Source organism: Haemorhous mexicanus, chromosome 23, assembly GCF_027477595.1.
Source record: "Haemorhous mexicanus isolate bHaeMex1 chromosome 23, bHaeMex1.pri, whole genome shotgun sequence".
Classification (NCBI taxonomy): Eukaryota; Metazoa; Chordata; class Aves; order Passeriformes; family Fringillidae; genus Haemorhous; species Haemorhous mexicanus.
Window position 1 is genome coordinate 8,018,197 of NC_082363.1, and position 21,179 is coordinate 8,039,375.

The window sequence follows — 21,179 nt, forward strand, 5'->3', positions numbered from 1 at the left end:
GAGGAAAACATGCGCACACACAAAAGGAGGAAAGTTTGATGGATTCACAAAGTGCTGAGATCAGGGGAGGGGTGTGTGCAGGTGGAGCAGATTAGGGGAAGATCTTTCAATTACAGATCCAGCCCAGCTGAGTGACAAATGGGGAGGGAGCTGCTCTGCCCTAACAGAGAGAATTCAATTCATCCAAAGCTTTTATCAAAGCTTAGCACTCATACACCCCCTCAAATCAATCTGGGGGAAACCTGAGTATCAGAAAGGGAGCAAGAAAGTCATCTGAGGCTTTCCCCGACATCTCTTGTTGAACTCAGCTTTTGAATGAACCACAAAAATGAAGCAGAAGCAATCTGAAAATAGGAAACACAGAGCCAGAGGAAGAACACACGAGATGGTGGGGGAAACTGGTTTGGGAGTGGCATTCTCAGCAGCTCGATCTGGAGCTCAGGGTGGGCAAAGCTCAAGGACTGGGAGGCAACACCTCGACAGGAGTATCACCTCAGCCCTTCCGCCCGGCCGCGGCACCAGAGAGCAGCAAGAAGGGATCGCGACATTCCCTGGGAGGCGCCTCTCCAGGGACCATCCCAGCCTTGCCCTGGCTCAGTTCAGCCTCCCGCAGGCTCCCCCCGATCCGGCCCAGTCCCTGGAGGAACACCTCGATGGCCATTCCTTCCAGAGCCTTCATCCCATCCCTGGGGGCCGCCCCGTGCCGCACTCTGCTCAGCCGCGCTCCCGCAGGTCGGGGCTGGGCATCGGCAGCTGCGGGAGAGGCAGCCCTGCCGAGCTCTTGACCCTCTCCCAGCTCATCCTGGGCCTTCTGCGGGCAGTAGTTACTGATCAAGGTGCCACCTGCGGCCATGAGGGTGGTTAGATCAGCCAGCCTGTGTGTGGGCATCCTGCAGGATCCACCTGGGATCTGTCACAGGACAAATCTCTGCTTCTCTTTGGTTTCATGGGAATACAAGACCAGGAAACCAGCACCCATCACAGCTATGGCCATCTGAGTGGTGTGAAGGAGTCTGGAGGGTGAGATTTGCCCTACCCAGGGATTTGTGGTCTGGAAAGAACTATCCAGTCCTCCCTCACACCGCCCTTCTTGGGAAGGGGAGGCTAAGCCAGAAGCAAACTCCGTATGGTCCCAAGAGCAAAATGACAGGCCTCTGCAAGGGACTCGGGGCTGTCACCCTTCCCCTTGGCTGCCAGGTGCTGCAGGACCTGCCATGGACACAGAAAATGTAACTCTGAAGCTGCACTGTGTCAGGAAATGGAGGGGACAGAGGGCTTACCTGAGGTGGTTCCTGCCCCCAGCTTGGAGCCTGGTTCGCCACTGGAGGACCGGTAGGCATCGTCCTTTGCTGGCCCATCTGAATCCCTGTCATCCAAGAAGTTGCCATCCTGTGAGCCCCTCAGAGCGTCTGCCTCGTCCCCATTGTCTTCCTCGTCGCTGCAGCCCTTGGGCTGCACCATGTAAACCCCTTCAGGGGGCACCTCTGTGCTCTCAGTGTTCCTACATTCCTTGCCCTCTGCTCGCCCCAGCAAGGGCTCCTCATTGTACTCCCCGTTCACCCACTTCTCGATCACCTCCCTCCTTTTGTCCTCCTCGATCTTCTGCACGCAGCTGAGTCCATCTGAAAACTCTGTCCCCAGCTCTTTGGTCCCAGGCTGGGGCAGGTCCTTGTTGCTGCTCTCCTGCTGTGGCCCCTTGTCCGCACGTGCCTGCTCAGCTCCCCCGTGGTCGAACACGACCTGGCGGCTCAGCTTGGCACAGATGGCATTGAGCTTCAGGCCGCCTTTGCGCTTGGCAGCCATTGCGGGTTTTCCTGAGGCTGCGTCAGTGCATATAGTTCTTTCAGCTAGGAAGAGAGAGGAGAAAGAAGCAAGGAAGGGCATTAGTGGGATCAGACAACTTGAACCCAAACAGCAAAAGGAATGTGCCAACCCACTGGGCTTTCAGGCATGGCCAGTCTCATCCTTGGAAAGGTGGAGCTACTATTTGCTTCCTGAGCTCTGAGTGGAAGCCCAAACAGAAGAGCTTGGTGAGAAGCATCCTCTGAATCTGCTAGGACCAAAATATGCCACTGGCCACAAGAAATTTGTGCTGGGACAGAACTGGCTTTGAAAGACCCCAAACATCCCAGGCAGGTGAGCGTGGCACCAACCTTTGCTCCTGGTTGAGGCAGGGTAGGAGTTGTTAAAAGCCTGGATTGCCCTCTCCTTCAGACTGCAGCACCACCTGCTTTAGGTCCCTAGCTCCATCCTGGATGTAGTGGGTGCCAAAACCACACCCGTCAGCAACTGCACCCAAGCATCTCTAGCAAGGACAGCAGCTATGGACAGTGAGGAATTCACCTAAAAGAGTTTGTGCATAGTCTCAGAGAAGAGAAGCAGTATGCCCCTAAAACAACCACTACGGAGGACAGGAGCCCTGGCAAAGTGTGTGTGCTGGAGCACCACAACTAGACTGGTGGGTCACAGTAGTATGGAGAAAATCACTGTGGGCTGGTACTGGCTGATCAAACCCCTTTGCCTGCTCACTCTCGCACACAGGAAATTCTGCTCTCATACTTCCCAGCACAATCAGCTAATTAGTGTGAGTTTGTTATTTTAATGTAGTTTATTCATATGTGACAGCTAGTAAAGGAGGGGTGAGAGAAGGTGGGGGGAGAGAGGAAGAAGGTAAGGTCTTAACTTCAAGGTCATGGAGAATCTTGAACTAAATGGTCTCTATCAGAGTCACTCGCATAATTATTGCACCAACAATTAACAAGGTTCAATCCCAAGTAAAAGCAAAATAATTATTCTAAAGCAGTTGCATTGTCTCATTTCTCTCTTTATTTTTGATACCTCTGAGAGATGCCCAGACTGAGCAGGGTTAAAGGACTGCAATGGACACACAGCCTGGCTCTTCCCTCGGAGCAGAGCCAAGGCAGACCCTGCCCTGCAATCCAAGGCTCAGGAAGAGCACTCAATAAAACACTTGCTGGTCACACAAGAGTTACTGTGGGGATATGGTTGGAGATGGAGGTCCCTCCAAAATGGGGTCTTGGATTTTACATTGTGCTGAAAGAGGGGCCAGTCACATGTAGAGCAAACAAAACATGTCTCCAGACCTCAAATGATGAGAACGGGTTCCTCTACTGCACAGGACTCCCTCGTGGCAGCTCAGCTCACACCTCCCTGTCACCAGCACAGAGGTGCTGCTCCACAGAAGCACACTGAGATTAATCAGACCCCCTACAACGCACCCAGAAGCCACTGTGACAGCCCCTAATCCCGTAACATGACAGCCCAATACAAACAGACTGAAACTTTAGACCTGCTGTCCAACAGCCAGAGAGTGGCTGCTTAGCGTAAACTCCTGACAGCTTCAGACACGCTTCCCTGTCAAGGACTGCAAGAAAAATAACCCCCCGACAAATATATCAGCCCCCCACACAAAGGGAGGCAAAATGTACTCCTCCACTTTCCAAACGCACCCCCCGGCACTAACACCTACGTGCAATCATGCTTTCATGAAGGGAGAGCACACAATGCTCCCAAACACGAACCTCCCCATCTAGAAATTACAGCTGCTCAAAGAGCTGTGTGTATGCGCTGGCACACTCCGTAAACACAGTCCCACATGTACAGGTTAAGAAGTCCCATCTCCCCAAAATGCATTCCTGTGCCTTTCCCCACGCATTCCTTTTTTCACACATTCCCCAACACAAGCCTGCAGCCCTTGCACACACAGATGGGCACAGGCAGATGCCCATAAAGCTGCAAGTCTTTATTTGCTGGCACCTTCCCTTCCAATTGCATTCCCACTATTTAGGGCACAAAGTGAAGGCTGATCCTATGTCCAACTGGTACCACAGAGGGAATCTCAGGAGGCTGCTGGGAGCTCCAAGTGGAGCCTGGCCAGGACACCTACAGCTCACGCCTGTGGGCTCAGGCCAAGGGCCTGGAGAACCCCCCTGGCTGCAGGCGGCTGGGACGGAGCCTCCATGCGGTGCCTGCCCGGGGCCAGGGCACTGGGTCAGCACGGAATCACCAGCCTCTCTCCACAACACTGCCTGGTGATTCCCTGCCCGTGTTCTCACGATAGCCAGCCCTACTTAACTGGTGAGATCAGCACCGCTCGCAGCTGGAGATAACTGGGAGGCACGCATTCGGCAGCCCAAATCCTCACTGCCCTACCCCTTTCTGCCAGGAAGGCAGATCCCATTATTCTGGTCTGGAGGTGAGCAGCCAAGTGTGTGCACCAGCTGGCAAATGAATATATAAATATTTATTCAAAGGAAAAGAGGAACAGACGTTCCTGAGGCTGCACTTGCTGCGTATGCAGCAATTCCAGGGAGCCTGCAACTTGTCTTCCATTCCTGCTATGCCTCCTTCTATCTCACACACCCTGGCTTTGCCCCTCTACCTCTCCAACTTCTGCCTCCCAGCTCCTGCCCTGCCCCTTGGCATCCTTCCTTTCCCTTCTTTTGTTCGGGATTTTTTCTCTTTAACATTTTGAGAATCTTTTCCTAAAGTTTAAGCTAAAAATAAAGCAAGTTCTGAAAACATGCCACTTCCCTGATCTATAGAACTAACCCTCCCAGAGACCTTCCTGGAATGGCATTTGCTCTGAAATACCAGGGCTCTATATCTCACCTATTCCAATATAGGTGGAAATCAAAACCTCCAGCTTCTCCTGCCAACCTTGCAACCACCTCTCTCCAAGTCTGGACACATTTTATCTTTTCATTCCCTTACTTCCTCGTCTATGGAATGGGAAGCAGATTCCTGTTCCCTTCTTTTAGGCTGTCAAGTCCACGAGCAGAAGGGAAACCCTTCTTACAGAGAAATGCTGAGCATGAGCCTCAGGTTGGAGGAGACCAGAGCACCTGTGTTTCATTCTCTCGGGCAGAGGGAGAGAAGATGAGCTGTTGGATGAGGGATCCTTGTATCTGCCCAAGGTCAGGACTGCCAGATCCCAGAAGCCAGGCAGAGGCACCCTCCCCCCAGGCCGAGCTCCCCACCCCAAATCACTGTTTAAAGATTCCAGGCTAAGTAAACATCCCCCTTCATTTTCTTCGTCTAAATAGAAATGTTTTGATTTCACATCAATCTAAGGAAGCCATTTATAACCTGATCCTGTCACACGGACTTTTCATCTCTGCCCGGGACAAACTCTCCCACCAGCTCTATTTACACTGAGCACTTCCTCTGAAAACAATGCCACCGGGAGTTTACTCCTCTTTCCCCCTCTCCACACCCTTCGAAGAGGCACAGGCTCGTCCCTCCTCTGTACCCATCACTTTGGTATCTTGATGGCAATCCTCGCTTCGAAGGAAAGGCAGATCTTGCTGCAGCCAGGGCTGGCAGAGAGGTGGACATAGCTCACCTCACCGTTTTGCTGCCCTGTCAGCCCAGGCTGCTGCCCCTGCTTCACCCCCTGCCCTGGGTCCCCACGTGCTGCCAGCACCTCACACGCAGACCCTGGCTCTCTCCCTCCATGCAGCCCTGCAACAGCTCACCCATCCACTCCTCAATGTGGTGCTGCAAGCTGGGCACGGCTTAGCCCTGCCTCCCCCAGGGGAGAAAATGGGCTGTGGGGGGCACACGGCGTGCAGGAACAAAAGGATCTGCAGCCTGGACAGAAATGGGCCATCCCAGCCAAGGGGCAAACTGCTACACAGATCAGTCCAGCTTTGCAGGAAGAGGAGGAGAGCCCAAGCCCGGCTTTAGCATGAGGCTAATGAAAACACACCCTGGCAGAGGGGAGGAAGGGTCCCAGCTGGAAAAAAGGTGTATGGGAGCTGGATGAACCAGCTGGCATGGGTGGAGGGAAACAGCAGAAGCTTACTGCTGTGGGAAGAGCCAGGGTGCAGGGCAGACCCCTGCCCCTGGGGCAGGAGGGCCCGTGCTGGGGGGAGAGGGTGCTGGCTGGGGAGGGACAGCGTTGTCACTTCACAAGGCCGGCTACGTCGAACAGATGGAGCTTTCATATTCCTACTGAAGAGCTGTAAGCCCAGCTGAGCAGCTCCGTTCAGGAGGGAGGTCCCACTGCCAGCTTTCCAGGAGCTGCAAGCTCTCATTCGATTAATTATTAACAGCATTATTTGGGGCGGGGAGGGGGAAGAAAGGAGGGCTGACATGCATGCACAGTCCTTTTCTTTTTTAACCACTGTGATGCAAACTTGACTGGAGAGACTCCAGTCTGCCCAGTAGTCCCAAACAGGGAGGGCAGCATGGCTCACTGGGGTGGGAGGTGAGGATGCTGCACACTGGAGCCTCTTCACACTTGAGCTGCAGTCCCTAAAATGGAGCCAAATCTTCACAGCAGAAGGCCAGGGGAGCACTGGGAACATGCTTCTAAGGAGCAATGCCCTGGCACTGCCCAGCCACATGCTAGGAGGAGGCAGGGAAGGCAGCCAAGTGCTCAGTCCCTACCAGAAAATATTTTTCTTCCAGCATGAAGACCTGTCTGTTACCCCAGGCAGGGCCAGGGCAAAGGCAGAACATCCCAGGCGTGGCCCACAATGTCTGAGAGTGGATTTAGTGCGTATTCTCCCCTCTTCAGTTTATCAATAAAACATTTTATTGCTTTTAGCCCAGGAAATGACCTTGGATTAGTGGATGCTGTCTGTTCTGGCTGACCTTGGGGAGTTCACAAAGGCTCTTTAACAACGTCCTCTGCCCTGGAAGCATGGATCCCTTCTGTGCGTGCCTGCAAGGAGCTGGGGAAAGCCCTCGGTGCGAGAGTCAGACGTGACAGGCTCCAGCTCAGCACTGGGCAGGCAGGAGAAGGAGAATCAAAGACGTGGGAGGGGAAGCGAAGTGAGCAGCCAGGGTGTCCTTACCCAAGAGCTGCCAGCTTCACTCCCTGCCTTCCCACAGCCATGAGGGCTCTCCCCACACACCCCATCTATAAACCGGGAGGAAAGGCTGGGGACTCTGCTCTGCTCCCCACAGCCAGTGCCTGCCAGAGCACAGTCTGCCTGCAGTCCTCACTGCTTGACTTTCTCCTGCCCACCACGCTGGCATTTATAGACCCACAAGGGTCTGCCCTTCTCCCTATCTGCAGCTCCCGGAGAGCTGAACCCTGGTTCAGCCCTGGCCCAAAGGGGCAGAGAGCAGTGCCAGGTCCCTTCAGCAAGCCCATATGCTTCCCTTTGCTCAGCCCTCAGCTGCAGAGTCCAGCTGTGATTTCCTGGCGACAGCGCAGGGCAGGCAGTGGGCAGTGAGGGACAGGATGGCTCGAGAGCAGGGGAAGCCATGGGCTCCAGAGATCCTGGTGCCCTGCACTGGAGCTGCCAGCCAGATGGGCTGCTCCTGTTTCTCACCTCCCATGCTGCTGATCGGGCTTCTCTGGGAGAAGAGCTTATGAACACAGGGAGCCCCTCCTTTACCCAAACAGAAAACAGCCACAGCATCTCTGAGCAGTGTGTGTTTTCTGTGCAGGAGTGTAATTCTGAAAGGAGGGAATGGGACAGGAGAAACCAAGAGGAATTTTCCTCTCAGAGGAACAGACACTACAAGTGAAGAGTAGTGAGTGCTGAGCTGTAAGTCAGGGCCAGGTCCCTGCATGACCCAGGGCACAACCAGCCCACCCCCTTACGCCACCCCCTCACTGCCCTCTCCCGACAACATAAAAGCCTCCCGTTTTAGCCATGTCCTCTCCCAGTGTCCCCTAGTATTGGACACAGAAGGTCCCCATCCTCTCCTGCAAACATCTCAACCCTTCCAGTGCTGCCCACAGAGAGAACCCCTCCTGGCACCGCAGACAGGACCCCCTCCCCAGTGCCTGCTCCCCACCCCCAGGTGCCCGTCTCCTCCAGTCGCATCCTCCTCAAGAGCAAGCCCTAAAGTGTTAACGGCGATTGGTGAAATGGCACAGCAGATTGCTACAATAAATAATTTACTGATATTTATAAATATTCAAATCAGCAAGCTTCAGAAATTGAAAGGGGGGGACTCAGTTGACGGGGAGGAGGGATGTTTAGGGAGGGGAGGGGGGTCTGACATTAATTCCCAGGCTCTCCAAATTCACTCGAGAACTGTTTCTCATTTCAAACAAATATTAAATCTTTTGGTGTCAAGCCTCCAAAAATAAAATATCAAAGAGAAAGTCACCACCCCCTTGGTGGCCGATGCCTGGTCTGCCACGACTCTGGGTGCCCTGGGTGGCCCTGTCCTCCCAAACAGCCACTTACTGGGGGAATGGTGGCAGCCTGCACTGGCCAGGTGCGGGCTCTGGCAGGACCTCGCACACCCCCACCTCTAATGCAGCTCACCACAGCACCAACCACCAGCCAAGACAGGAATTCCCATTACTATTATCTACCAGCCCCTTCCTTCATCTTCCAGGAGGTTTTCTAAATCCCACTAGGAAGAAAGGGCTGCACGTTGGTGCAATGAAGATGGAGTCAGGACTCCCAGCTCCACTTGGGAACATGGCTTTGTGACAGAAGCAGAACAGAAGGTCAGGCTTTCACTCCTTACCTCTGGAACAGAATTTGGTTTTGGTGATTCAAGCTGGGGATTAAGAACCAGAAATGCTGGCTTCCAGCCTGGTTTCCAGCCACAGCGTAGCTGTCAGTCTCCCCAGCTTTCTGTGCCTTAAGTTTCTGCATGCAGGGGAGGGGAGTGAGGACAATTACCTAGCAGTGAGCCCTACCCAGTGCTTTGGAGTCTCTGTATCAGCACTGTGTCACTGTGCTGGATCGTTACAGAGTCTTTTCCACCTCTGAGCATCCTACTGACCCCTTCGATGGCCACGGGAGATGATCCCATGTTTTCCCCTAGACCACCCCACTGGTAACACAAGGCTCCAGCATGGGGTGAACTTCCCCCAGATGAGTAATGGCTTTTCTAATGCACGGGCAGGCTGTCAGCTTCCCTACTCCCAGTGTTTTATGGGTTTAACTGAACGGCTCTGAACTCCCTAGTAAGAAATAAAGTTATCCCTCAGCGTCCCTTCTAAACATTTCACTCAGTGCAAACGGTGTTTAAGAAAAATGAGGACATATTTCTTCTTAAGGATGCAGTATCCCCCTTCAGAGGCCTAATTTATGCCATATATCACTGGCCAGGGAGAGAAAGGCAGTGCAGACCTCACACTAGGAGTGAGCTGGCCCTAGCACAGCCACTCCTGCTGCAATGGTGCAATGGGCTGCAACTCAAAAAGTCCTCCAGAGTCCACAGAGTCCCTGCTGGAGAGCCGAGCTGGCTGGCAGGCAGCAGAGCAGGATGGACACCTTCAAATGCTCAGCACTGTGCTGCCTCCTCGGCTGCCGCATGCTGCCGCAAGCACCTCCGCAGCTGCCCCACTGCAGCCCAGGGCAGCCTTCGTCCCCTCGGAGGCTGAACGGGGACAGCCTCCTGGCCCTCTGCCTCACCCCCCGGGCTCCTCTGACACTCCTTCCTCACCCACTGCTGACCTGCTCCACCAGCTCTTCACAGGCATTTGGCACAGCTGGTGGGGAAAGTGGTTCAACTCCGAGCAAGGACAGGGCTAATCCTTCCTCACTCTTAGCACTGCACGTCTCAACCTTTTCCTAGGCAGATCTCAAAAATTACTCTAAATGTGCTTTGATCTTGTCTACCCCCAGCTTCCTCACTGAGAGAGCCACTCAGGGTCTGCTTCTCACCCGAGTGCCAAGGCAAAGCTCCTCATCTCTGCCCTTGCCTTTGCCTTGCTCTGCACTCATGTGCCCTGGAACCTCCAAAGGACAAGAGAAGAATGCCTTTCTGCATACAAGTAACACAGGAAGCTTCTACAATTAACAAAAGGAGCCGAGTGTAAAGAAGAGGGGAAAAAAGTGGGGAACAAAGTCAGGAATTCTGATTCTGCAACCTGCTCTGCTACTGTTCTTTCTCTTTGGGCAAAGGACATCATGCAGGCTCCCCTTCTGCCCTGGCTCCCCTTCATGGATCACCCACTGGGAAAGGATTTCTTGCCCAGCTTAGCAGGCCCAGTGCCTTTGCAATTTAGGTACTACTGCAAACTGAGTAACAGCAGAGGAAAAGCACTGATAGAGGACAGATTGAAGCTCAAAAGTCCCTTGTGTCCTGCAGCAAACTTCCTAGTTCATTTGTCAATGCAGGATCTTTGATAAGACATTTCAGCAGTTTCCTTTCTATGAAAACCTGCTCTCAGTGCTCCAACCCAATGCAGCGAGCAGGGTCTTGGGCTCCCCGGGCTGAGCAGCAGCTCCCTGGGAGCTTTCTGTCCTCACCATCTTTCTTTTAGATAACATAAAGCCAGGAGGATCAGCTTTTCTGATCTAGTTTCTCTTCCTTGTCTTATTTATTTGTTATTAATTTTTTAGTCCGGTTAAAAGGTTTACTATCCAGAGGAGCATAAGTAGCCTCACTCAGCCTAAGTAACTCTATAAATCAAGCAGAACTGCTAACATCTACATCACAATCCTGCCATCAATCTCCCCACAGGTTGTGAAGAAAACCAAGGGGAAAAAGACATGAAAGGGAGAGTGAATAGTAATAGCTCATCACCCTCAGGTCCCTGCAGGCTCCCTGTGGCCCTTAGAAAACTCCCTGTGAAGCCAGACGTGTTGTCGGGGAAACTACATGCAAACACAGTGCCTAACTTCACCTCTCCATAGCCCAGCAGCACAGAGAGCTCTGGAGTGCTCGCAGGAGGAAACCGTGGATGCAGAGAGGGAGGGAAGGGGTGCTGGAAGCAGAGGGTGGGAAAGCCTCTGGAGCAAAGCCTGCTACCTCGTGTGGGAGCCAGCTCCCAAGGAATGAAGATGAGGCCAAGACATGAGCCACTTGGAAACACTGCATAGACCCCTCTCTGAAGACTGAAGGAGTCAAGGCAAGGGGTGCAGGGGAACACAGAGGTGTGATCAAGAGGACACCAGACTTGGCAGCAAATACCTGACACTGGGGAAACAAAAAGGACCAGGGAAAGACAACAGATCTCTTGAAGGACAGATTCAGAGGGGAATTGCTAAAGGTTTCATCAGTTCCTCTTGGTGACTGTCTTTAATGAGTGATTTTACAGAGAACCCGAAACCACCAAGACCCAAGTCAGGGAACACCAGCTCCCTGGTGTCAGGCTGGGCTCATCCCTAACTGAGGGCAGGGGTTAAGTGAGCCAGCTCCTAAAATAGGGTCCCTCTGACCCTTTGGTAGTTGGTCGGCAGTTTAGGAGCAATTTGCAATCCCTTTCAGCACTATTAAGCTCAGACCTAACAAAGAATGCAGGCTGCTAATTAACTGCAGTGGGAAGTCGGGAGCTAAATGGGAGCTGGGAGCGTGAATGCTTGTTGCACCAAGAAATGCAGGGCCAGAGAAAGTTCATTGCTGTGGTCTTTCAAGGTCCTGCAAAGTAAATCAGTGTGTCAGCCTGCAGGAGGTGAGTGAAACCTCAACAAGGGCTGCATACAAAGAGCAAACCAGAGCATCTCAGCCTTCCAGCTCTCTCCGCAGCCCCTGGCTGCTGCCTGAGCTGTATGTGAGCGGGTTACTGCTCTGGGCTGGGTATGCAAAGGGGGCACTCAGTGCCCTGAGAGTTTTCTGGGATCCCCAAGTGGGGCTGAGCTCTTTTGTGAATCCAGAGCAGGTACCCATTACACACCGTACTGGGAGCTCAAGGGCTCTCTGAATCCCTGAAGATATCTGCGACCTGAAATGTTGTGCAGTGTGGTTAGGAGAAATGCTTCCATCCTGTTGGAAGGAATGATCAGGCCAGAGGAGAAAGAGTTCTGGTGTGAAAGCAGAGGGTCATGCCTGAGTTGTTAACTCAGCAGTCCTGTCAGAACAGCATGGGAGAGCAACCCATGGCCGGGCCATGTGGGCACTCACCCCATGCTGCCCAGTGCTCACACCACTCTAATTCCATGTCTTGCTTTTTGTTGCTCCTCCTTCTGGTCATTAGGGCTCATCTTCTTATCTCCTATGTCCTTGTGAGCCCATCCATGTGCCTGTGCTATCACTGACTGCAAACACCCCTCCGTGGGAGCACACACGTGTATAGAAACGTGGCCGTGCAAGGTACACTAGCTCATGCAGAGGCACACAGGACCCTGCACACAAACACACACAGCTGTATGCACACGCTAACGCACAGCAGCCTGTGTAGCTGTGACTGTACAGGTGTCACATCTGCACGGACATACATGTACATACAGACACAGCACCTGGCTCTGCTCAGCCCCGCACACACAGCCAGCACCCCCAGAGCCCACAGCACGCAGGCAGAGCCCACAGCAGCCCCACGTGCAGCCAGCACAGGCAGCAGCCCGTGTCAGCAGAGCACCCGCGTGCAGTCACACCACGCACACGCTCCGCGGGAGCCCCGCGCCAGATGCGGCATGTTCTGCAGCCTGCAGTGGCCAGACAGTGGACTCCCAGCTGGACCCTGCAGCCAGACTTGCAGCAGGGACAGACACATTCCCCATCCCACCAAAGAACCCCTCTGTACCCCCAGCCCATCTGCACCTCACACCTTAAGGCAAACAGAGCACCGGGGAATGTCTCATGGAGCTGACGTCCCAGCAGAGTATGTGTGCCGGGCAGGGGATCTCTCCCTCTCCCTCTCTCTCTTCCACTCGCATCTTTTCATGAACTCTATTTCTCTTTCCTTTCTGAAAACAACTGAGCTGTAAATACTGTTTAACCTTCTTCCCCCCTTCCCCCTCCCCTCCGCACTATAAAAACACAAATATGCCATAACTCAGCTGGCTCAGCCGCCGCGCCTCCAACATGCCCTGCTCCAGGCCTCTCAGGAAGGTCATAACAAACGACTTTCCGATTCAGTGCTCCTGAAATAATTTTGTGTATTAAAACCTGAATCTGCACTTTCTGGACCGAAAGCCTCTCTTAATTATGGCAAGCGTCCTTGGGATGGACAGTGATCCTTCACTACAGCACTGCTAACCAACCGGAGAGGCAGTGGCTCTGGCTCCCCACCACCACCTCCTCCCGCTGCCCCCTCCCACCACCACCCAACCCACAGCCCCCCTTGCTCCCTCGCCCCCCCGCCTTCCCTTTGCCCAATCTGTTTTCAAAGTGTGTCTGTCCTTTATTAAATTGTTTTCTTTTCCACATTATCAGTTGCCATGGAGACCTCATCTCTCGGATTATTTGAATTTCATTATATCTATTGATTTGGGAGCATTTCATCTTTTTTATTGTTTTTCTGTCAATTTTCAAAACGAATAACCATCTAATTTGCGTCAGTGCTGATTATGTTTGTCCCTCAATAGAGGTCGGCAGCTGCGTCGGGGAAACAAATCAATGGGAAACCATCATAAACCTCCCCAGTACAATCTCCAGGATATGTGGGTGACATTCCACGCCTGTGAGAAACACTCATCATATCCAAACTTCTTTCTTTCTTTTCTTTTTTCTTCTCCCCTTCTTTTTTTTTTTTTTTTTTTCGTTTTCCCCCTCACAGATAGCTCTGCTGGTCAGTGGCAGGTACCATTTAAAATCATATTTATCTTACCCAGAGATATGTACAATTTTGGGCACATCACATTTTCAGACAGGGAGGGGACAAGGGTAAGAGAAGTGCAAAGGAATATTTTCTTTTTGTAGGAAAGAATGGAAGAAAAGAATGATGAGGGAAAGAAAAAGAGGAAAAGTAGATGGGGATTGCAAATTGCTTACTATGTTTTTTTTTTTAAATAATTTATGCAATTTTAAGCATTTATGTATAAATTTTTTAATAAGCCACCCTGGAGCAAAATAGCCATTAACATCCCAACGTCCTTCTGTCCAATGGGCTCTTGTGCAGGATCAATTTCCGAGAGTACTTTCCTTTTTTTTTATGACATGATAAAATGCTTTTAAAGCAACTTACACAAATATGGAAATTTTTTTCCCCTCCTCTTTTTTTGCCTCTCTCTCTCTCTTTCTTTTTTTTTTTAATAACAGCCTCTACTTATTCACCAGGGAGAGCAAGTGAGTGAGAGTGTGTGTGTGTGTGTGCTGGGGAGGGCAGTTGGCAGAAGGATAGACCCAGCCCTAACTGGAATGGACCTGCCTGTCCTTCTAACAAGGGCATAAACTTTCATTAGCGATGCACACAGTCAAAGGCAATTTAGGGAAACGCGCTGTACAGAAAAGGAAAACCTCAGCGTTTTTACTCGGTGGCTCCTTGGCTCCGTCCAGGGGGCTCTATCCTTGAGCTCTGCTTGTGCTCTCCAACCAAAGTGACCCCATGGCCACAGGGGAGGTGGGAGGGAGCCAGCAAGGGGCTGGGGCTGCTCTGGGATGCGTGCACCCAGCCACGCCAGCAGCCCGCGTGCCCCGGGCTGGGCCAGGGAAGCCAGTCAATATTAACGTCTTGCTGGAACACACTGATCCTGCAAGAGGCTCCCGTTGCTCTGCCCACTGCAGAGCTTCACCCTCCAAGGGGCTAGTCCTCCCCAGAGGTCTCTATTTCGGGCTTCTGCACACTGACAAGGAGCCTGCAGCCACTTGATGCCCCTTTGGGGCATTAGTTACAAGCCAGCTCTGCCCAGACCAGACAGATGTGTCGCTGCTGCTCCTGTTTCCACAGGATATACAGACTAGTTATTTTTGCAGCTGGGACATGTTTGGCCTCACACAGGAACCTGGAAAATACCATTCCAAAAGGGACAACTCCTGCCACTGGCCCCATGAGCAGGCACAGCTCTGCAGAGGACAGAAAACGAGTGCACGGCTGGAGGAAGAACAGCCCCACATGAGGGGCTTGGTGGGGTCTGAAAGTCATGACCACATCTTGAAAATGAAACAAAACTATCTCTGCAGCTAGCATTCTCTTGGCCCTTTGGCTTTGAGGTTGAGTTTACCCACCCTAAGCCAGCTATACGTTACACATGCCCAAGCGTGGGAATCCCTGGGCATGTCCCTATTATTTGCTCCAACACGAAGCCCTGACAGTAGTTTCCATACAAGAGCAGATTTCTTTGCCCTTCTGTATGACATGCATCCAGAGATAATACACACCTATGAATTTAATCCTACTAACAGCAGGTCTGCACATTACTGGTACCTTTCACACAACCCTGCACTCTCCCAGCCCAGTGCAGCCCCAGTGCAGGCTCAGCCCCTGCAGTGCTGGCTGGCACAAAGCTGGGCATACACTTGCCCCATCTGCCATGTTTGTGTGTATTTGAACTAAAGCAGAGGTCAAAAAAAAAAAAAAAAAAAAAAAAAAAAAATTCCAGGGGCAGCCAATGCTCAGCTGGAAAAACACAAAGTGCCGAGAACAGCAAACCCAATCAATAACAATCACAACCCCAGCAGTGGGTGAGGAAAGCATGAACTGTTTTGGCCTGCTCCCTGCATGCTCACCCACTTGGGAAAACACACACTCCCCAGAGGCCCATGATTTCATCCCCTCCCACTCCACCCTACACTTATCCTCACCAAAAAGCTTTACGGAGTGCAAGTCCCCCAGGCTCCTGTTCTAGCCAGAAACTTAGCAAAGAGGAGAGAGGGGCCCTGCACAGAGAGACTGGATCCCTGGGAATGAGCTGGCACCTGAGGAAGGGTCTTTCTGCCAGCAAAGTGCTCCTTGCAACCCACACCCTCCTAACCTCTCCTCCCCACCAAAGTTTTGCCCTTTGTGCTCCCCTTTCCATCCCAGTTGCTGGCCTTGGCCTTAGGGTGCTCTTCTTCTCCTGCCTTCTTTCCTCAAGTTCCCAGCACCATTCCACCTTTCTCCTTCCCAGCTCTTGTGCCCCAGTCTGCACCCCCATACCCTCTTTATACCTCTCTACCCTCATTCCCTGTGGGCCCAACAGCCAGGTCTGGCAAAAAAGCTGAGCTTCCCAGAGGATAGCCCTGCCAGGGACTGGTGACCAGCCTGGGGAGGGGGGAACATGGAATTCTGTCAAGGAAAACATGGGAGCTCTCCCTTCTGGTCTCACATCACTTCTCACTCAGACTGTACACATTTGGGGGATTTCACTGTAGCAGCAGAGGTCAGCAGGAGTTGAAGGTTTTCAGATCATATATATCACTCTATATGGTCTTGTCTATAGTGAGTGCTAAATATAGCCAAGCCAAACCTGGAGGTGACTTCAGTGCTGTGGTGCGGGGACAGCAGCCACTGCACAGTCACTCTCCACCTCAAAGCAATGCAGATGTCAGAAGTCACAGTCCAAAATCAAGGATGCCTGTGAATCCTCCCTTCTCCCACTGCCAAGAGTGTGAGCCAGGCTCTCTCCCTCTCTCACGTCTGCATGATTCCTCATTTTGAAGAGTCAAACTGAAACATCTTCTTGCTTCAAGGTCCATTTTTTCCATGGGATGTTGGACCTTTCTATGTATGACATGCCAGCATCTGTGTCAGCACAGCTACTTAAAAACTTAACCAGTGGAAGAAGCTCTGAATAGAAGGGGGAAGTCTCTTGTGTGGGTCAGAATAATTAGACTGAGCTCAAATTGGCTTTAGGCATCTGCTGCTGTGTCTGAGCAAAATCAAGCCATGCTGCTTCCATCAGCATCTCTCTGCTGCTGGGCTCACCCTGCAGAACTGAAGGGATTGCATACTGCCTCGTATAGGGCATCTCTGGGAACAGGACTTGCCTCAGCTGAAGCCATAAAGCCTCCTTATCCAGATATCATTAAAGCCAAGAGAAAAGAGGCCAGACAGAGAGATTGAGATGAGCCATTTCCCCAACAAACTTGCTTCCCTTTTTCATTCGCTCCTTTCTTTTTTTTCCCCCTTTAACTGTCATTAAAATAACAAGTTTCTGTTACAGTCTAAACATTCCCACATTGTATAAAGGGTTATGTTACACTAGAGTCACTGCCGGGCCCAGTGTTTGCACAGAAACCTCACTGCAGGTCCCCCCTCCTGACGAAGTGACTTATTAAAGTTTAAACAGTAATTAACAGAACAATAAAAATAAAGGGATGTTTGGGGAGTCGTAGTGCACACAGGGTTTTTGGCAGTGCCAGCACTTTTCAGTGCCCTGCGCTGGCAGAAAAAACGGCTGCAAAACCAGTGGGAGAGATGGTGTGCTGGAAGGCAGGAAGGGACTGCAGCAAGGCCAAGGCACAATCCCAGCCCCAGCACCAGGTGTAGAGAGCAGCAGGATGAAGGAAAGGCTTTGGGGCACTGGGGAAAGGATGCCCAAGGGCCACCTGGCAGGAGGCTGACCACATTCAGCGCTCACCACCAGCCCTGCCCTCCGTGTGCACATCAGACAGCACCAAGAACCTCCACTGCCTGCTCTCCCATTCTGCTGACATGGCTTGCACAAGCCCCCAAAAATCTGCCTTTGGGGAATCACGTCTCAGAAGCCAGAGCTGGGTTTTGGGGAAGTGGCTCCTTTATTTTAAAAGAGTAGTAAAGAGGGAAGAGCAACCACAGAGCAAACCCCTGAGAAAAATCTTGCAATAGAGAGACTCTCTACAGGAGACTCCAAGACCAAGCCCCTTGCCTGGGAACTTTAAAAACAGACAGATGATGTCTTGTAGGGACTGATCCCGCCCTGGCCCTGTGCAGGTGTGAGTTGCAGATCCAACAGCATGGTTTAAGTTCTGGGGTCAGTCATTCCCTCCTGAAAAGCAGCCAGAGCCAGGATCACAGAGGCAATCCCTAGAGCCTTGCCAGAGCCATAACTTTCCCAACCATGTGAAGTTGGCTAATCAGAGCACCCTTTACAGGAGAAAACCTGCTTTTTCTCTGTTTTGCTCCCATTTCCAGTAGCTTGGCTTGCCCAGGATGAGCTTTAGAGCATGTGGGTAGAGCTTAAGCTTAGGTTGTCAGCCCTCCCTGTTACCCAATGTGCAGCAACTCAGAAAGATCTCATCTGAAGATTATTTTTGGTGCCTATTGTAGCTATTCTCAAATGTTTGCCTCAGTAGCTCACAGTGCTAGCTGGCTCCAGCCCTGATGTGTGACTCAGTACACACAGCATTGTGCAGTCCCATGTTTGCTAAATCTCTTCCAGTACAACTGCTCAGTTTGCAAATAAAAAGACAGCTCCGTGAGGGTGTACCTTCTGTGCAGAGGGAACTCAGGGAGTGCTGCCTTGAGCTTCTCCCAAATCTAGGACTTGGCTCCTGCTCTGTCTGGGCACTGCCCTACTGCCACGAGGACACACATGGAGACATCCATCACCAGCTGTTCTGTCAGCCCAGAGCCTCCCTTCCCTCTGCTGGGCTGCACAGAAACCTCAGGAGACGTCCCCAGAGGTCCCAGTATGGCACCAGTACAAGTCACCCAGGTGAGGACCCTGGGACCCAGCATGCCCGCTCACGCCTCTTGGAGGGTAACTGCCATTGTGAGGTGGGCTTGACAGTGACAGGTTAATGGCTGCATCTGATGACCTTAAAGATCTTTTTTGACCTAAACAATTCTATGATGTTGTGAATTCAGCCCAGGCTTCCAAGGTGCTAGTTTATTAAGCCATGAGGAAGCCTGCATCAGCCGTGACAGCCCTGCAAACATGTGCCAGGGTGGAGGACTGGCATGCCAAGGTCCAGATTTAATGGACCTTGGTGATTCTACTGCATTTGGGTGTACATTGATAAAGTTGCCTGGAGCTCCAGGGAGAACATGAGGTAGAAGCAAGGGGGGAAGGAGAGGTTGAGCTGAAGGCACACTGATACACTTTTACTTTACACCTGTGTTTTAACTGGGCCCCAGTAGCTGAGCTGCGTGACACACAGCTCTCCATGTCTCCCTTGCTGCCTTGCCCCATTCAGCACCCCCTTCCCTGCTCAGGATGTCTTCACAGAAGCCTTCCTGAATCCTCCTGAGGTCCTTGGGTCCCAGTGCCAGGGAGGTAAATGGGACAGGGCAGATACATCTCCATTCACAGCCTTGTTTGGCCAGCAACACTATTGTCCTCTTATCCCCAAACTTCTATTGCAACATTTTTTTTTTCCCTCTGTGACTTTTCTATCTCCCTGGGAAATTAGGTGCCACTGGCTTGTTCAGACTTGCCCTAGGGACAGTTTCCAAAGTAAGCCCCTGAATCCACTGCAAATCAGGCCAGGCAACTTCTGACTGAAACCCCTGATCAGCTGAGCTGCTGGCTCTGGCTTTTTTTCTTCTTTTTGCTGCCCCAAGCCAGCTGGATGCACAGGAACAGCAGCCAGCACTGGAGCAGGATGTTGTGTGAGGGTCAGCAGTTCACAGGAAAGGCAGGTACAGGTGTCTGTCTTCCTGACTCACTCCTGAGGCCTCTCTGCACATTCCCACTCTCTGAACTAATGTTAGCTGAGCTGCCAGTGTCTTTTTGCAGGGCTCTCCTCCCCACCCACCGAGCACGGGCAGCTCATCTCCAGACACTCAGCCCAGTGCCTCAGCTCTTCCCAACTTGCTGGGCTTGATCCTTCTCCGACTGATCTTATGCTCATGTCACTCTGCTTGGCTCAGGAGAATAATTTCCCAGCTGACACCACATCAGAGACAGAAGGGAACTTATGCCTTCCACTGCCACTCAAATTAAACTGAGAGAAAAAGAAATGCCACCCAAATCTGATCTTTTCATCCCATTCACCCAACTATGGGATGTTCCTCAACTCCCGGCTGTGCTGGAGTCGGGGTCTCCAGACTCATTTGCAGTGAGAGTGGCAGTGCTTGAGAGGGGAAGAGGTGTTGAACAAGTACAAGCAGGTGCAAATAGAACAACAGAAGGTGCCCCCAGGTCAGCACTCACGTGCATTTTCCTCGGCCATGTCTGAGGAGACTTGGAGTCAGAACAGAGCACAGCTTTGCATGGGGGTCTCAAACATGTTCACAATGTAGAAAGACTGTTCTGTGCACTTCCTTTTCCAACACGTCGTTCAGGATGTCTCTACAGCAATGCCAGTAACTGCCTGTAGGGAATGTTATGTTAGAAGATTATCTAATGCACTCTTAATCATCTGGTCTTGCAATCTACAGTGGGAAATCAGAGCAGCCAGCACGGTACGACCCTTCCTCCAGACACCACTGAATTCAGATACCATTATCAGTGGTAGCCTGGTCCATGTCCCAGAACTTCAGCTCTCTTTTGGTTAACAGGCCATGAAATTATTTAGACTATTCTTCATGTTACATTCTGTTATATTTGTAATTAACACAGAAGATCAGCAGTGCCACATTCTGTATTTTGCTGAATAGAGAGGAGACAGTACTTAGAAGCACTTAGTCTTAACCTAACTCTGTCCTGTTAGGTTTCGGGGAAGCCAACTCTTCAGAGCAGACCTGTCCCACGAGAAAAGGGCTGGGTATCGTCAGAGACCTTAACCCACATATATCTTCAATGTGATATGGGAATCAGCACCCTAAAATCTGGTCTTACCTCCTTTTTTTGGAAGGGACTTTTAAACAAAAGCAAACAGTCTGCCAGCACGCTCAGTGTTCAGCACCATCGTCAATCAGGGAAGCCTAATTATACCCATTATACTGATGAGGAAGCACTGGCACAAAGCTATGCATTCACATGGCTACAGACACAAAGCAAATCAGTGGCAAAGCTGGAATTAAACCCAAGAATCATGGTGATGAGCTCATCACCCACCTCAGCACAGCCCCATGCAGCTGGTCATCACCAGTCCTACCCATGTCCTGCAGGTTACAGAGCTGGTGTGGAGCCCTCCACACACCTGCTTAACAACTAGAAGTTTCAGTTCTCATGCTGACATGGTTTGGAGTGCTCTGGGACACTCAGGGACTGGTCACATCAGCTGGCCCACAAGGCCCAGTCAACTCAGCCCCCTGTATGAGAGACAGACTGGTGGGCTGCAGACAGCCAACAGCCAGAACATCAGGTCTGAGCTACTAAGAGACCCTGTGACCACAGACACCAGGCCAGGATGAATCATCTGTTCCTTCTGAAGCAGCTTAATCAACTCCCCTGCATGTGGATCCTCACAGCAGGTCCAGCCTGAGCCCTCTACATATTAATGATTCCCTGGGACATAAAGCCCAGAGATTTTCCTTGGCACCAGGGTCCAGCACTTGCCCTGCACTCTCCCTGCCAGGTGCTGGGTGCTCTGGTCTAAGAAAAGCTGCAGAATCCCTCGGGACTGGGAGTCATTACATAAACAATACAGTAGGATCACGGGCAGTAATTGTAAGAGTGCCAGAGGTCTTGGCACCGGATTCTGCCTCAGCAAAGGCCTCTATATGGAGACCCAAACAAAACAAACAGAAGCCCAAACTCTCTTGGTGCTTAATGAATAATAATAAATAGTAAATAATAACCCTAAGAGCCAACCTAGCAAGACAGATGTGAGGCACCAGG

The 21,179-nt window shown here is 51.7% G+C and overlaps 1 protein-coding gene across 8 annotated transcripts in view; it reads right to left on the minus strand.

Moving 5' to 3' along the window:
• The window catches only part of CASZ1 (castor zinc finger 1), a 196,890-nt gene that overhangs the window by 45,787 nt on the left and 129,924 nt on the right, over positions 1 to 21,179 (minus strand). For 5 of the 8 annotated variants that reach the window (XM_059866819.1, XM_059866820.1, XM_059866822.1 and 2 more), the window contains 2 exons: positions 19,608 to 19,767; positions 1,281 to 1,847 (listed from right to left, as the gene is read on the minus strand). In XM_059866819.1, the coding sequence (XP_059722802.1) occupies positions 1,281 to 1,847; positions 19,608 to 19,626 (586 nt within the window). In that variant the 5' untranslated portion in view covers positions 19,627 to 19,767. The remainder of the gene's footprint in view (positions 1 to 1,280; positions 1,848 to 19,607; positions 19,768 to 21,179) is intronic. The other 3 variants (XM_059866824.1, XM_059866818.1, XM_059866817.1) reach the window with 1 other exon arrangement.